The sequence below is a fragment of the Corvus moneduloides genome, chromosome Z (assembly GCF_009650955.1).
Source record: "Corvus moneduloides isolate bCorMon1 chromosome Z, bCorMon1.pri, whole genome shotgun sequence".
Taxonomy (NCBI): domain Eukaryota; kingdom Metazoa; phylum Chordata; class Aves; order Passeriformes; family Corvidae; genus Corvus; species Corvus moneduloides.
Genome location: NC_045511.1, coordinates 64,123,346 through 64,140,954, shown reverse-complemented (window position 1 = coordinate 64,140,954; position 17,609 = coordinate 64,123,346). Strand labels below are relative to the sequence as shown.

The following is a 17,609-nucleotide window of genomic DNA, read 5'->3' as shown; positions in this document are numbered from 1 at the left end:
CATGCTAAAAAAACCTGAGAAAACACAACCAATATGATATTTAGTTGAGCTGTAGTTTCTCTTAGAAGTTATGGACAGATTGCTGGTGCTTTCTGGAAAACAAGGAGCTAAAAGAATCAAAAAATATTGGAGTGATATGAATTATGTACTTTATTAATTTCATCTGTCTAGTTTACCACTGTCAGATTGAAGAAACAAACAATAAAAATACAGCAGAAGTAAAAATAATACCTTTCTTAATAATGATACATCTCATCTCCTTTGTGCTTGCCTGTTTGAAATGCAGAGTAATTACCCTGTGTAGTCATGCAGGTTTCTGCAATACAACCATTTTTCCCTAACCTTATATTTGAATTTGGACAGCTAAAACTATCGTCACAGTTTTCCTTTTGTTAATTACTTAGTGTCTTTATATTGTGTAATTTGGCCTGAATGTCTCTTTAGGAACTGTTTCAAAAGAAACTGGAAGACGCTAATAAGATTCTCTGTGTTCTGATTAGTGAGAATGACTTAGCAAAAGTCCTTATTCCTATCAGTACAGTATATCACCCTGCTTAAATACTGTAGTGCTTTAAAACACCAAGAACTGCTGGATCTGAAGCCTTCATTGACTAACTGGGGTTTCATAGTGGTCCTCCAGACCAGCCAGCACTAGTTTCATGTGTATGAGAGCAGTAATGTCTGATGTTGGTAACCAAAATGTCTGTTTATTGATGTTTGCTTAAATTTATTTCCTACCAGGTTTTATTTTCCCCACTGGTATTGCAGTGGCAGCAACAGAGCATACCGGTATGGCATTCTTCGTGGTGCAGAAAGCCCTGTCCTTGACGATCTTGTCATGTCTTACCTATTCGCACAGGTATGATTTGCGTGGTTGTTTTTAAATGCAGATTGGTAAAGGTTATTAGTATTTATTCCCTTTCCATCTTCTCCTAGTAATTCTGAAGGCTCTTGAAGGCTTGAAGCCCTCTCAAGCTCGAAATTAAATTCCATGTCCTATTGTGTATTTGGAGAGATGAAGTTCAAAACAGTGCTTTTAAGCATGATAGCAGCTGGTATTCCTTATGAATAAGTACATGTTTTTGTGGATGAAGTAGGTCATTCAGTCTTTAAAAAACTAAGCCAATAAATCCCCCCCAAACAAGCCAAACATAAACAATCAAACAACACAACAGCAGCTCCCCCCAACAACTGCACCCCAAATCCTTCTTCTTGATAAACAGCACTACTACAGTTTTCATTTGTTTTCTTGCATTCTTTCTCAGTGGCGAGCTGATTTTTTGGATGGATGGGTACAGATGCCTGTTACTCATGAAACACAAGAAGAATGCCTTGGAATGGCTGTTCTAGATATGATGAGAGTGGCCAAAGAAAAGGACCAAACCCCAATGGCCATTTACAATTCAGTCAGGTGATTCTGTCATTTGTAACTGTTTCACATCTATCTGATGCCTAAATGTTGTATTTTTGCACGTTAGTATTTAGGAGGAGGTGTTCAGCTGTTGGCAGTTGATGTATTCTAATGGTTACATAAATTTACCTATTGTGTAAACTAGAAATTAAAAGAAAATTTGTGTAATGATGGCCATTCATGATTTGGAGACATGGATTTGACTCTTAATGAAAGGTAAGGCAGCAGCTTCTTATCTGAGAAAATATGTAAGAAATAATTCGAGGTGAGACGCCTTCTGAATGTCATCAGATCCAACCGCATGTTCCTGTCAGGGCCAACTTCAAAGGTAGATGAAGTGACTCAGGGCCTCATCCAGTCAAATTCTGAAAATGTCCAGATGTGGAGATTCCCCTATATCTCTGTGCAGCTTTGTCCTGTGCATGACCACAGAAAGATTTTCTCTATACCTAATCAGTCCACTCTCTGATACCGATAATCTTCTCTTGTCCTTTCATGTTATTAGGAGATAAATCGTAGAACTTGAGCCTTCTTTTCTCTAGGCTGACCGAATCAACTCCCATATGCCTCTTCTCTCATGTCATGTGCTCCAGATCTCTGCTAAACTTTCTTGAGTTTGTCAATTCGCTTGGGTGTATCAATCCTATCAGTTTCTGCTTCAGCTGAGTTAATTCTGTCCCTGCTTGGTACTTCATTGATGTTTGTTTTTTAATGAAACCTAGTGGGAGAAGTTAGAAACAGAATGAGGCCAGCTCGTTGAGGGTGACAACTGCAGCTCTTTCACGTCTTGATACAGACTATGGACTGTGAGATAGGAACTTCAGTGAGACCCAACCACAGTGTTGTATTCTACCCACCTGTATTTTCAGGCAGGAAATCTGTCATTTATCCATGTAGTTGCCGTGCAGTATCCTCTTCACAACTTCTACACCAAACAAAGCAATTATGTAACTTCTGCTGCCTTACCTCAGAACTTCACTAATGAAAGAACAGACATCTTTGAATTTATGGAAAATGCATTATGTTATTTATGTTGCAATTGAGTGAGGGTAAAAATGGGAAATGGAAGAAGACTGCGTTGTGTTTGAAAGAACATATTACAGATGTAGGAGAGGATCTCTGTTATCCTACAGCTGAAAAAATAACGGTACATTTAGAGGAAATAGTGTTTTCAATGTTGACTTGTTTAGCACAGAACTAATTATCTTTGCTGGATTTAATGAATAAAATTAGTAACCTTTTTTTCTGGTTATGTATTCACAGCTACAAAATGTTTTTACCTAAGTGTGTGCGAGCAAAAATCCAAGACTACCACATTTTGACACGAAAAAGAATAAGGTACAGGTTCCGCAAATTTATACAACAATTTGGCCAATGCAAAGCCACTGCCAGAAACTTGAAACTTAAATATCTCATAAATCTGGAAACCCTTCAGCCTGCCTTCTATTCAGAGGTTTTTGAAGTAAAAGAACCTGGTGGAGGTCCTTCTGGAGAGGAAAGTTTTGCAACCGTTGTAATAACTGGAAATGGTGGAATTCAGTGTTCAAGGGGAAAACTTAAAGACTGTGAGACACTTGGAGAGCAGGTAATTTTTAAAAATTATTTTGATAACTGAGCAGTTTGTTATGGAACAGAGTAATAAGCTTATTTTGGAAGTTCTGATTTAGCTCAAGCAAATTTGGTAGGCAAATTTTACTTCACAATAATGATACAATTTCCACATGGCTGAGGATCACAGAAATATGTTGACTTAAACAGTGCAAAATTTTAAAATCAGTTTTTTATTGAAATACTAGAAGAAAGTTGTGTAATACTTCTCTGCTTGACATATAAAAAATGTGGAAATGTAATGACCATGGCCCCAGGTGTAGGTAAAATGCAGAAATTCCCCAAATTCACTTCGAAAACAGGGATCTAAGGACTCCAAACAGGTTAATTTCCCTATACCTCTTTCCTGCTGCAGTTGGACGCCTGCCAGTGCCTCAGTTAGCAAATTTAAAGTGACATCTCTGTGAGTGTGGAGTCCATGTAGTCTTTGTTCAGGAATTAGGTGCTAAATGGTTCCTATTGGATTAGTAATGGTTCCTAATGCCTAATAATCACGTACTGCTGCATTTTTATTTAAGGGTATTATTTTGTGTGTGTATGACTTCCCATCGTGACTGTTCATTATGCTGAGTTTGCCAAAACCTGGTAGAAACTCAAAGCAGTATGCGTTGAGAGTGTGGGAATTTTCCAAAGGTAAAAGTAAAGGCAAAGTGGAGCATGTATGAGTTTTTCAAAATAATTGCTTCTGTTTGGTACTTTTGATTCATAATATATAGCAGGTAAGATCAAACTATAAAAGGTTGTTATTTTTACAGTGTGCTGTAATAATTTGTAAAAATGCTATATACTAGTGGGTTTTTTCAGTACTTAGCAAAAAGTAAACCTGATTACATGTCCATATTTTTTAAAGTGTGGTGTTCTCAGATTATTTGTAGACTGACAATTACCTCATTCATAGTTATGTATCAGCCCTCTGCCTTCCCTAATTTTCCTGTAAGTGCCAGTTGCTCTGGTAGGAGCTATCATAAATGTCAGATTTTGCAATTTCTGGTTTTAGGTGTGCAAAATTTAGGCATACTATGCTGTTTGGGCTTGTCAACCAAGCCATTGCTAAGAGTAGTGTTTGAAGGAATAATATTTTTTACTAAAGATTGCCAAATTATTTTTTCATGGTTAAAAATATTATCATTCCATTATTGACACTGCATATATTTTCACTGGTAAAGAAACTTTATAAATAGTTTGAAAACTGAATGAATTAATGCAGCCGCTTGTAAACATGATCATAACTTGTTTCAGTAAACTTTACTGATGAATTGTCATTCAGGTACTGAATTGAAAAGTAATTTTTATTTATTTGTATGTAATGACACGTGTGGAATAGATTGTGAAGAAATTTGTTTTGCAAGTTGACATTTTCAACAACCAGATGAGCAAGTAGATAGGACTGAGAGGACAACCTTTTCTTACACTTCTTCTTCATTCCTACTACAGATTTTGCAGCTTGTGTCACTCTGAATGAACTCATGACATTCTGTATTGTTAAAAGGCTTTGTAAACATGTTTAATCAGGATGCCAATAGTATGCTCACAAAAAAAAAGCCCTCTCAAAAAAGCGAACAAAATGTTCCACTGTTCACAAAATACTACAGAGCAAGGAAATATCTACAGTTATAAAAACCCAAACCCATATGTGGATATTAATGTTCACAGTTCCTGGATCCCTGTCTGTTCTTTAATTTATGTTCCTAGTGATGATTCCATAAAGAAAAAAATCCTTTATTTGCCTGTAATGACATGTTTAAGGTTTTATAATCCTCTTTGTTGCTAGCTTATGAGTTCAGAGTTGTGGGAATTCCAGTGCTGCAAATAGGTAAGGCTTTTAAATTGCCATTTATGTTATTACTGAAATTATATAATATTTGTTTGCAGGATTTACAAACATACTGTGATTTTCCTGATATCATTGATGTCAGCATTAAACAAGCAAGCCAAGAAGGCTCCAGTGAGAGAAGAATTGTCACCATTCACAAACAAGACAGCAAGAATCTGGTCTGTTTACTTTGGTTGCTGTTCTTTAAAATAGATACTGCTTTGAGCAGGCTGTGTGATTGTTGTATGCATAGTATTGTATAATCCATGACCATGTTAATTAAGCATGAGATAACACTAAACACTTATCAGCAGTGTAAGTGGTGTATCAGAACACTAAAGCTCTTCTGCATTCAAAGCTGTGTGCTTGGAATGAAATTGAAGTAGACATTTATATGTGAGGAAAATTTCTGGTACACAGATTGGTTCTTTTGTTTATTAGTCTTAAACCTGAGTCCATGGTTTCAGTTCTCAAGTGTGCTGTTTCCATGGTGTCCTGATAAGCTGCCTGCTAGAGACCAACACATTGAAAAAGGCTTCAAAATACTCTGAAGCAATGATAAAATAAAATAAGTATCAGGATAAAATTAATGTCATTGCTTTTACTGTTTACAATTCTTTGAAGAAGATCTTTCAGAAACTATTTTATACATAGATGTAAAAAGTTTTTGCTTTAACTCCAACCTTGCACTTGACTCAGGTTTTCTAGCAGGTATAACTGTCACAGAGTTGTGGAGTGGGCTGACCCTGGCTAAGCACCAGGTGCCCACCAAATCTGCTCTAATCACTCCCCTCTTCAGCTGGACAGGGGAGAGAAAATATAATGAAAGGCTTGTGGGTTGAGATAAGGATCTGTCCTTATCAGGATCTGTCCTTAAGGAGCATTCACCGATTACTGCCATGGACAAAACAGAATTGTCTCAGGGAAATTAACTGAATTTGTTGCCAATCAATTCAGAATAAGGTAATGAGGATAAATCTTAAAAACATTTTCCCACCACTTTTCCTTTCCCTGTGGGCCAACTTTATTCCTGATTCTCTACCTCCTTCCCCTCAGCAGTGCAGAGGATTGGGAATGGGAAGTGTGGTCAGTTCATGACATGTTGTCTTTACCTCTCAATCCTCCTCACACTCATCCCCTGCTCCAGCAAGGGATCCCTCCCATGGGGGACAGTCCTCTGTGAACTTCTCCAGTGTGAATCATCTCCACAGGCTGCAGTTCTTCATGAACTGTTCCCATATTGGTCTCTTCTGCAAGGTGCAGTTCTTCAGGAACAGACTGCTCTATAGGTCCATAGTGGCCAATGGGGCCACAAGTCCTGCCAACAAGTATATTTCAGTGTAGGCTTCCCATGGGGTCACAACCTCCTTGAGTCACATCCCCCTTCTGTGATATGAGGTTCTTCCCAGGCTGCAGGTGTATCTCTGTTCCACCATGGACCTCTGTGGGCTGCAGAGGCAGAGCTGCCTCACCATGGTCTGCACCACAGGCTGCCGTTATTTCCAGGTCCTCTTAAAAAGGAATTTGAAGGCTCCAAATTCTTGACACTTACTCAAAAACACCAGGGTTTTTTTATTGCTCTCTAGCAAAGAAACTGCCAAATAATTGTGTTCAGCTGCTAGGTGGGTCTCCAGTGTCATAGGCAAACACATATTAAAGGCTGTTCTGTTGGGTTATACTACTGAATGAAACCTAGGGGTGACTCAGAAAATGCTTCTCTATTTTTGTTTTATTTGCAGCAATAAATATGTTGTTGCAGATGGATTTAATTTTGTTCTGCTTTTATCTGTTCTGCATACTGTGCATAAGACCTTTTTCACACCCATTTTCCTTTGACCACATTGTTTTTCTCCGTGCTTCTATCCACTGTATGTGTCTTCACAGTAGTAAAAGCTCATCTTTTATCTATGATCCAGCTCAGAGTGCCAGTTTTTGCTGACTAGTAGTTAAGTTTTCAGGCGGGTACTTTCGTAGAGATTTTTCTTTTCTACTTGAAGGCAAACATATAGATCTTTGGTAAGTAAAGGCTTTCCTTTAGGAAAAAGAACAACACTGTATTGCAGTGCAGTAGGTATCTGGATGCTGAGTTGCATCTACTTGTTTTTCCCTTTCAAATACTCTTTCATAGTGGCATTCCTCTGCTGTTTCATATATTTAGAGTAAGGGGTTTTTTTTTATGGCAGATTTCACAGAATCGTGGAATGGTTGGAGTTGGGAGGGACTTTAAAGATCATCTGGTTCCAACACCCCTGCCATGGGTCAGGATACAGTCCATGAGAGCAGATTGCTCAAAAGAGCCCATTCCAGGGATAAGGCATCCACTGATTCTCTGTTTTGTTTGGTTTGGGTTTGATTTTGAGCACTGAACGTTGCTATCAAGTTTTGAATGATAGAAAGAAGGTAGAACATACTAATATCAGTTAAAAACTGCTTCTATTCGTGTTTTTAATGTGCGCATATATGCGTATCTTTTATAGCATTATCATATCCAGGAATTTTCTGTTGCCTCTTAAAAATTGAAATTCTCTCTCTCCCCCCCACACCCCATTGTTCTCTGGCGATCGAACAGGAGGCTGAATTTCAGTCATTAAGAGAAGCTCTCTCCTTTGTATCATTAATTGATGGATATTACAGATTAACAGCGGATGCCCATCATTATCTCTGTAAAGAAGTAGCACCACCATCAGTCCTTGAAAATATCCAAAGCAACTGTCATGGACCAATTTTGTAAGTATTTTTTCAGTAATACAACAGTGTGATATCATTTTTGGAAGATGAGGTTTAGTTGTCTGTCAGCTGTGGTAGGCATCTTAAAATATCTTTTTTATTGCACTTATGTAACATAAAATGCTTTGTATTTTTCCTCTTTATTTTTCACTTTGCAAAATACAGTGCCTTTTTGACATGTTACAAAAGTTAAGTGGAAAGATCATTCCTTGATAAGGATAGAAATAGTTAGCAAGGCTTGTTTAAGAGGAAATTTGTTCTTATTGTAACGAGTGTTGTTTTATTTCAGCTCTTCTTTCTTGTTAGCCCTTTTCCTAGTTAAACGCACATTTTTCACCCACACTAATGTTTTGCTAATTTTAGTTGATTTGTTATGCAATTTTTTTATAGCTTCTTTCATAATGCATGTCAAAAACCATATCATAAGCTGTGGGGAATATAGTTTTTTTAGCCCCTAACATTTCTCATTGGATAAATAATTGTGATAATTCAGTATTAAAAATTTTTAACATACTTTTCTTTACCACCCTATATATTGGAAAATAAAGATATTAACTTAAAGAAAGCTGTACAAAATTGAAAGTTTGAATTGTTGTTATATTAGATATCTGTTAATGTTGCTCATTACTCAGCCTCTGATATTCCTGAATTTTTAAATTATGCAATATTAAACATTTCTTTTTACTGTAGCATGGACTTTGCTATCAGTAAACTGAAGAAAGCGGGTAATCAGACTGGTTTCTACGTCCTTCGCTGCAGTCCCAAAGATTTTAAAAAGTACTTCCTTACCTTTGCTATAGAGGTTTGTATTCTGTCTTAGTGCCTATTTAATCTTTGTTGTGATATAACAATGAGCCTGAGATGTTCAGTAAACGATTCTGAATTTTCCCTCCAGAAAGTTTGTCTGATGTGTATATTCTATAGCTACTTTTGTCAGACCAGCAAACTTTCAGGGTCTTGTGAGATACATCAGAGTTGGTATAGAACTGCTAATGCACATACCACATGCTTAGGAGGCCAAGACAGGCTGAGGGAAGAGAGTTTAAGAGTTCTGGAGATAGTAGTGTGGATCTTGGGACTGTGGTAAATACTTGGGAGATGGAGCAATTTGGTGGGGTTTCTGTTGTTTTTTAAAGTTTGGAGGTTTTTAGTTGAGGTTTTTTCCCTGGGTTTTCCACACACCTCCTCTCCCCTCACGACTGGGGCTTCATTAGATTGAGCATACAGCCTTTGATGATCTGAGAGTGTCTCCTTCGCAGGTTCCTCTGGGTTTGGGTCCTATCCCCATCCCCAGTGCTGGGCCAGCCATATTATTTGACAGCTATTACATCAACACAAATCTCCTGGGTACATCTGGTGTTAGCTAGAGAGAAAGCCACCCTGTAAGTGCATATGGTTCTCGTGCAGCCAGAGAACCAGATGTACCTCTTCTCTGTGACATTGCAGCTGGTGATAATATAATGCTTTAATATTGCTGTTAAATAATTGCATGGTGGTGTTTCAAGAATGGGTTTCTCTTTAATTACGTTAGCAGAGCTGCCTTTGTGGTTTTAGCTAGGGAAGGTAAAACATGAATTTTCCTGCTGGTGTACAGCAAGCTAGTAAGTTTGCTAATACTGTCAGAGATAAGTACATCTCTGAAAATGACCAAGTAATGCTAATGTGTGAATGGAGAAATGTTATGTCCAGTCAATGAAGTATGTTTGATTGGGAATTTTGTAGACAAAGAAATCAGTTCCTGAACAAGCTTAGAGAGGCAAAGCTGAGAGCCAAGCTTGCAACAGAAGACTACGATTGCCTTTAAGTGACTTCACCACAACTTTTTTTTCCTTTTTCTGAGTCTTGTGCAAGTCATTGGAAGGCTTTTTATATTCAGAATTTGCTGGAACATTTCCTGCAGTATTGAAATACAAGACCACAAAAACACTAGTAAGAATTCAGCTTGTTTAAAAATGTTTAATGGTATCTTTTCAAGACTCATTGTAAAAATAATTCAGTGCATGTTGAAAATCTGTATTAGGAAGTAGTTTCTTAGAACTGTACTGGAGATGACAGGAAAGCAGCACTACAGCTGAGATCTCCAAATGCCTGCCAAACAAACATGGAGTGTAAGCATTGGAGTTATTGCTTCCAACAGAGTTTTGTTTTGATGTAACCCCATGTCAGGATGAATAAGCTTTCATTAATTGCTCTGAAGGATTTCTCCTAGGTTCCATTATCTGTTTTCTCAGCTCCATCTTTTCAGGTTTCATTAACATTTGTTTTTCTCTAGCATCAGCATACTAGTTCCAGTGATGGGAGTAGAGTCATGTTTTCTGAGAATCCATATTACATAGTGAGAACAAAATAACAAGTTATGATCATATTTTCCTGAAGCATCCTTTCATTAGTTAGTAGAGTGCTATACATTTAAATAAGCTTTCAAATATTAAATATTAATCAATTTCATTTTTAATGGAAAACTTTCTGCAGCGTGACAGTATTACAGATTATAAGCACTGCTTAATTACGAAGAATGAGAACGGAGAATATAATCTTAGTGGAACCAAGAGGAGTTTTAGTAACCTTAAGGATCTCTTGACCTGTTACCAGACAGAAACTGTCCGTTCAGACAGCATAATTTTCCAGTTCATCAAATGTTGTCCTCCAAAACCAAAAGGTAAGAGAGAGATTATTTTTAAGCAGAAAGTTTTCTAACGTCTAGATTAAAGACTTAAAAATAAGTTAATACTAAATGACTCTCAGGTAGATACATGATACAAAACTGGGAGGAACTGTTGATACCCTTGAAGGCAGGGAGGCCCTTTAAAGAGACCTCAACAAATTAGAGGATGGGGCAATCACCAACCGTATGAAGTTTAACAAGGAAAAGCGTCAGATTCTGCATCTGGGGTGGGGCAGCCCTGGATGTGTGTACAGACTGGGGAATGAGATTCTGGAGAGTAGCGCTGTGGAAAGGGACCTGGTGCTCCTGGTCAATGGCAAGTTGAACCTGAGTCAGCAGTGCCCTGGCAGCCAGGATGTCCTGGGGGGCATCAGGCACAGCATCGACAGCCAGGCAAGGGAGGGGATTGTCCCGCTCTGCTCTGCACTGGGGCAGCCTCACCTCCAGTGCTGGGGGCAGTTTTGGGTGCCACAGGATAAGAGAGATATAAAGCTATTGGAGAGTGTCCAAAGGAGGGCCACGAGGATGGTGAAGGGTCTGGAGGGGAAGCCGTAGGAGGAGCAGCTGAGGGCACTTGGTCTGTTCAGCCTGGAGCAGCCTGAGGACAGACCTCACTGCAGTTACAGCTTCCTTGTGAGGGAAGAGCAGGGGCAGGCACTGATCTATTCTCTATGGTGACAGTGACAGGACCTGAGGGAATGGCCTGAAGTTGTGTCAAGGGAGGTTTAGGTTGGATATCAGAAAAAGGTTCTTCATCCAGAGGGTGGCTGGGCACTGGAATGGGCTTCCCAGGGAAGTGGTCACAGCACCAGCCTGAGAGAGTTCAGGAAGTGTTTGGACGATGCTCTCAGGCATGTGACTCCTGAGGATGGTCTTGTGCAGAGTCAGGAGTTAGACTTGATAATTCTTGTGGGTCCCTTCCAACCCAGAATATTCTGTGTTTCTGTGATATATTTGTGTGGGTTTTTTTAAATTTCAGTGACCTATTTGCTCATCTTCTTAGTCATAGTTTTCAAGTGTCTGCCAAATTTTAATTTGGTGTAAGATAGTCTTCCAGAAGTAATTATGGTAGCCAGTTTCATGATTAGAAGCAAAACTGGTTTCTTAATTGCAGTGGATTGTGTGCAGCAGCATTTCTTCTTCCACCAAGTGTTTTCATGTGTTGAGAAGGAAAGAGCTACTAAATGGATTCTTTATCGCAGAGAACACTTCCATAGGCAATGGAACCAACAGTGTCAGTGAATTTCTGTCATGGTTGATCTTAGCTGCATTATGCCAAGTCTGCAGTGTGGTTTCAGCTTCTTTTTAACACTGGAAAAATACACATGGAATAGACCTCCTGCCTGAGGATTGGATTTTTCTGGAATTTGCATTTAATTCTTTTGCCTACCTTTGATATTAATATTTATTTCCTTCATGAAATCTTTAAAATTCTGCCCTTCTAAGTAGTACTTCTTACAGTTAATATTTGTCTCTATCAGTCCCTATTTAAAGAAAAACTTGTCAGAACAGACTATTTGATATAACTTTTGCTTCTCTCAAATGTGATTGAAAATAGCCAATGGATTCAAAACCTTAGAAAAGATGTAACAAGTAAATATGTATGCACATAACAGAGAATAATTTTGTAACATTGTTCCATTGAAACCTAAAATTTATATGCATCAAAATGATAACTATTGAATAAATATAATCATGGATGTGAGCAGATAGCCACAAAGATATACTTTTCAGATTTAATTTTAGTATCAGACCTGCTCTACTTTGTAATATAAAAGAAGGTAATTTACATCCTGTTTTCTGTCCCTAATTGTTACTAGAAATACTGCAGCAGTTAAATGTGAAAGGAGGTAGGAATGTTTTCAGAATGTTTGTCAAAAGTAGGAATACTTAAAAAACATACAACTCATGAGTGAACCTAGATGCTTTTGCTGATTAGAAAATATCAGACTTTGATTTAAATTAAATACTGTGTGGCTTTTAAAATAAACTGATCTCAATGTGATATCTTGTTTGTGTTGAATTAGCAGCCCCTCATTAATAATCCTTCTGAAATGATATTGGTTTAGTTCTATATTTTACAAATTTACTTTGGTTTTCCTTTCCCTCTTTCTTCTCCCAGATAAATCAAATCTCCTAGTCTTCAGAAGCAATAGCATTTCTGATGTACCTTCATCACCTACACTACAGAGACACAATAATGTCAATCAGATGGTCTTTCACAAAATCCGTAATGAGGACCTGATATTCGTAAGTCCATTAGTTGCTTTTTCCACTGCGGAAGTTGGGTTTAATATGCACCAAGTTTTAAAAACCTCAGTATGTGTTTAAAAGAATCTTACCTGAGCTAGGAGATTTTGCTGTAATCTTTCCTTAGAGTTGTGGGAAAAAAATTATTTTGTTTTCCAGTAATGCAAATAATTTCTTTTTTGTAATTGAGCAGCATCATTTTGACTGCAAATAGCAGTTGTTTGCTTCTAGAGATGTCTAAATACAGATTTAATGGAATTGCTTCTTCTCTGGTTCTTGCAGCTAGTTATTTTCTGAGATCCTTGAGTAGTCAATAAAAAACAAGCAAAAATTTAAGATGTTTCTGATATAGTTGCTTCGTTTCCCTCTCAGCTGAACTCTACAGCCAGCACACCTCTAAAGATTTGCATATGTTTATGCTGGGATTTTTTTTTAAGGTATCTTTTGAAACAGGCAGGTTTTTTTATGCTTTTTTCTATCTGTATCCTTTCCTTCTTAGGAGGAGAGTCTTGGACAGGGCACATTTACTAAGATTTTCAGAGGTGTGAGGAAAGAAGTGGGAGACTATGGCCAGCTCCATCAAACTGAAGTTCTTTTAAAGGTGCTGGATAAAGTGCACAGAAACTACTCTGAGGTTGGTGTGATTGTTGACCGCTACATAACATTTGTCCATGCTATGCTGAGCATTACTTTTCTACTTTTCTTGAGCGTTACTCATCTACTTCATAAATGAGTATTTGTTATATGGTAGGGGGTTGTATGTTGAACCAAGCTAATGCTTGGAATTGTGACACTGGGAGTATGGATTTGAGACCGGCTTTGGGAAGTACGCGTTTGTACTTTATTTCCCCTGTTCCTGCCATCTGTGAGAGAATTCAGAGCTTACCCACTGAGAACTGGAGAACAGTTAATTTATACAATTAAAGTACCAGGGGAGAGGTGGTATTGCCACAGGATTGTCTTAACCAGTAATTCATTATTTACAGACAAGGGACCACTGTTTATGGAAAAACACGTCCTCTGGGTAGACTGTCTTCAGATTCTCCAGTCAAATCAAATAATCAGAAGTATTTATGTATGAGAAAAGCTTGCCATACATTGATTCACCCCTAATCACTGAGACACCTCACTTTTTGAGTGAAGCTTTTAGCAGACCTGAAACGCCTTTGTGCAAAAAAATAACGAACTGGTAGTGTAATTGAGCCCAAGACTGTGTATGTGAGAATTTAAAGACTTTCACAAGATGTAGTAGTGTTTATTATAGGAATGTAATATATACTTCATATACTGCTTATTATTTATTTGATTATGTTATGTAATTTATTCAAATTTCTAATTATCTAGCTATGTTTACAGCAAGCCGAGAGAACCAGTACACTATTTAGTGAACTTTTTAATTGTTTAAGATAAATCTGTATGAAAATACAAGTAAAAAAGAAAGAGACATTTCAGATGGCTGGTATTCATAAGCAGTGTAGGCATACACCTTGGACTATTGAAAACAATAAAAAAAAATTATAGTTTTGATAACACAGGTAATATATTTATTTATGAATATTAACTGATTCATAAAGTATGAATCAGTTACTAAAAGCTCAGAGTATAGAAATAAAAATACAGTCACCTGGAGGAAAATGTTCTCATTTTCTCTTTGGTTGGTTGGGTGAATAATCAGTACACAGGTGTAGGTGGAGATGCCACTGAACGGAATAAAAAATGAAGAAAGAAATAAAAGCATTTGAAACTTTCCTGACAAACTTGGAAAAGGTCTTGCAGTAATGGATGAATTACATAATACTTTTTCTCTTTTAACTAAATAATGTGCTACAAAGAAATAAATTGTGAAACTGAATAGTGCATTATGGTGGACTAAGTTAGAAAGTGAGTCGTGTACGATGAATTTGCCTTCAGTTTACTTTATTTACTTAACTGACACTGGAAAAAAAAAGATTATTTTTAAAATGTTGGGATACACGTGCCTGCAGAGAAAAGAGATCATTAACCTATCTGGAATGTGTACTGTTACTTAGAAAAAGAAAATTAGAAAAAACCCTCCACAACCGAAAAACTGCAATAAAAACCAACCAAACAAGAAACAGTTGCCGAACACAAACCAACAGCAAACAATATAAAATATGTTACATAGGGTCTTTGCAATGAGATGGAAGTTAAAATATTTTAAAAAATGGTTTTAGTAAATTTATTAGAATTTTGGGGCTTTGTTTTCACTGATATATTTTCTTTGTCAATCTCCCTCTCCTGCCAAAAAGTCCTTTTTTGAAGCAGCAAGTATGATGAGCCAACTTTCTTACAAACATTTGGTGTTAAATTATGGAGTCTGCGTCTGTGGAGAAGAGAGTAAGTAGAAATTAGTTATCTTTTTGTACCAATTTTTTTTATACATCTCTCATTAGAGTTTGACATTGTTTTTGGGTAAAACCAGGGAAAATATGAACAAAACAACCCAAGTTCAACACCAGCTGGACAGCCAATACCTGTTCACATTGCAGTAGTATTAGTCTTGGTATCTGAGAACTAGTTAATAGTAAAAACAAAGAAAAGGGAAAACTTGTTTAAAGTACAGTCAGTGTGAGTATAACCTGTATAAATGACTCAGTCATGTCTGTACTATCTGAGATCAGTTTTGCTGTGCCTCTGAAATGAGCTTTTGAAATGCAAGAAAAATTGCAGCCCTGCATCATATCAGCTGTGATTAGCTAGAAAGGGAGGTACTGTGCTACCCAGAAAAATCTTCATTTACTGTGATTAGAAACAGACATTGCCACCTTTTTCCACACATGCTGACTTTGTGAGCAAAAAGATAAGTTTGTGAAGTTTGGTTTAGAGGTCCCGTTCTGAAAACATGATTCTGAAAACATGTAACTCAACAAACACACTACAAAGCAGCAGTAAAATCTTCGCATTGTCTGCAAACGTTGAATGTCTTTTCAGTTTAGCTTACTGCTTTGTGACTATGTGTTAATAAGATTTTTTTAAGAACACCTGAAATACATTTATACCGTCTTGTAATGAAATCTTAATTTTGAATGGTTGTCACTCGGTAATGTGTGTTGTTTTAAAATAGACGCTGCTAGATCTCACTTCGACAGTTTTTCCTCTTCATTCAGTCTTTGGGCTGAAATGTCAGTTTGCCCTAAACTCATTTTTTTTCATACAAATTTAGAAATTTGTATGAAGGGAAGCATTTTGTAATAACCATATGGGCATATTATGTAGGTGATTACCTTCATTAGGGAGAAAGAATTTCCAAAAGAGACAGTGGATTCTGTGGTCATAATTTATGTCTGTAATCAGAAATTACCTCTCTTAGGAGGCTGGAAAAGGCACAGCAGTATGTTTGGCCAAGAATTTGTGCCAAAACAACCACGTGGGGTTTTTTCTGTTTTATTCATTGTACCACACACAGGGACTATATATAAAATTTCTAGTAGATCAAGCTTATAATTGAAAATAAATTGATGAAAGATGTATATGGTTACTTATTTCACCTTTAGATCACACCTGTCCTCTAGAAATGGTTCTCTTTCTGAAGGCAGGAGACTTATTGCAGTTTAAGGAGAGGCAGTTACTAAGAAATAGGAAGACCAGCTCTTACTGGTTCTGTGGTTTACACACTTGGATGTACAAATTCGATAAAAATTGTTTCACATAATTGCAAAAAAAAAAAAGAGTTTGCTGTCTGTAATACGAATTTGTTTAAAAATCTGTTTATTTGTTACAGCCAGATATAATACTGGTAGTTTCCAGTGTGAGCATCTTGCAGCTAAGGGCAGGTGTTCAGTCATGTGATTTGAAGTTCTTGTGTAGAAAGTGATGAGGACAGCAGTTCCTGTTTCTGGAGTTATTTGCTAGATGGTTGCATGAGGGCATATGTCATATACATATACACAATTTTAGGGCAAATACTTGTCTGTTTTCAAGAAGAGCATCTTTTGTCAATAAAGCATTGCGTTTTTCAGTACGTATAGGTTGTAAACAACTATGAAGTGAATTACTTGAATGTTACTCAGCTTACCACATTGATAGTGCTGTACACTACTATGCTTCATAAGCATTTACGTTATTGTGCCTTTCAGGTGAGGGTGAAAAGATGGTCACTGACTTTTACCTAATCTGTAAAAGATAAAATCTAAATAATTAAACCTAAAAGATTAAATCTAGTAACTTTGCATTTGAGAAGGAATCAGGTGAACTTCCACACCCTGAAGAAGTATAAAGAACATAGAGTATTTGTGGCAATACTCAGATACCACAGAGGTTGAAACTTAAAGTTAGATCACCAAAAAGGTATCAAAAAAGGAGTAGTACTAGCGTCATGAATGTGTCCTGAAATTTCATTGTTGTTGGTTTTAATTGTAACTCTCTTTATCATTATGAATCAGACATCCTCGTACAAGAATATGTAAAATTTGGATCCTTGGACACATATTTGAAAAAGAACAAAAATAATATCAATATTTTGTGGAAGCTGGAAGTAGCCAAACAGTTGGCATTAGCCATGCATTTTCTGGTAAGTGGTTCAGTTTTGTTACTGGCTGAATTCAAGTGATTCAGACTAATGCATGTAGAAAGGCTGAGCTATTACCTGAATTCTTGAAACTCTGGAGGGTGTTTGACAATAGGTTGGGCATATACCAGCTATTTAGTAGATACCCAGAGAAAGACTTTGTGTCTTGCACAAAGTGTAGTTGAATGTCCGTTACTTTTTCATGCTTTATGTTTCAGTGTGAAATATAAACAGATTTCCACTAATGCTTTCCCCCCGTCTCTTCCACAAATCAGTCCTTTCTGGACTTCCCACCTCGGCTCATGAAGCTGAACATAAACTATTTCCTCATGGTGTTAACCACTGGGAGGGGAAAACACTGTACTCCTCACACTCCTAGTGCATTCTTCTTGGGCATTAGGTCTCAACCTTAGAGTCTTTCTAGTTCAACACAAAGGCCATTATTCAAGACAGGATATCTAGATAAGTCTTTCCTTTAACAGAATTTAAATGTTCTTACATTAATTTTAAATGGATGGATGAGTATTCTGCTGCATTAACACGTATCAAATTGTTTCAGACTTCAGGAAGATAATGAAAATTGGCTGAAAACTGTAACTTTGAGAGA

The 17,609-nt window shown here is 37.1% G+C and overlaps 1 protein-coding gene across 5 annotated transcripts in view; it reads left to right on the top strand.

The window, feature by feature from the left end:
• The window catches only part of JAK2 (Janus kinase 2), a 95,988-nt gene that overhangs the window by 56,132 nt on the left and 22,247 nt on the right, over window positions 1–17,609 (top strand). For all 5 annotated transcript variants that reach the window (XM_032095683.1, XM_032095682.1, XM_032095686.1 and 2 more), the window contains 11 exons: window positions 742–859; window positions 1,266–1,411; window positions 2,675–2,996; window positions 4,892–5,011; window positions 7,402–7,559; window positions 8,250–8,361; window positions 10,032–10,218; window positions 12,347–12,474; window positions 12,974–13,108; window positions 14,745–14,832; window positions 16,878–17,005. In XM_032095683.1, coding sequence (XP_031951574.1) covers window positions 742–859; window positions 1,266–1,411; window positions 2,675–2,996; window positions 4,892–5,011; window positions 7,402–7,559; window positions 8,250–8,361; window positions 10,032–10,218; window positions 12,347–12,474; window positions 12,974–13,108; window positions 14,745–14,832; window positions 16,878–17,005 — 1,642 coding nt within the window. The remainder of the gene's footprint in view (window positions 1–741; window positions 860–1,265; window positions 1,412–2,674; window positions 2,997–4,891; window positions 5,012–7,401; window positions 7,560–8,249; window positions 8,362–10,031; window positions 10,219–12,346; window positions 12,475–12,973; window positions 13,109–14,744; window positions 14,833–16,877; window positions 17,006–17,609) is intronic.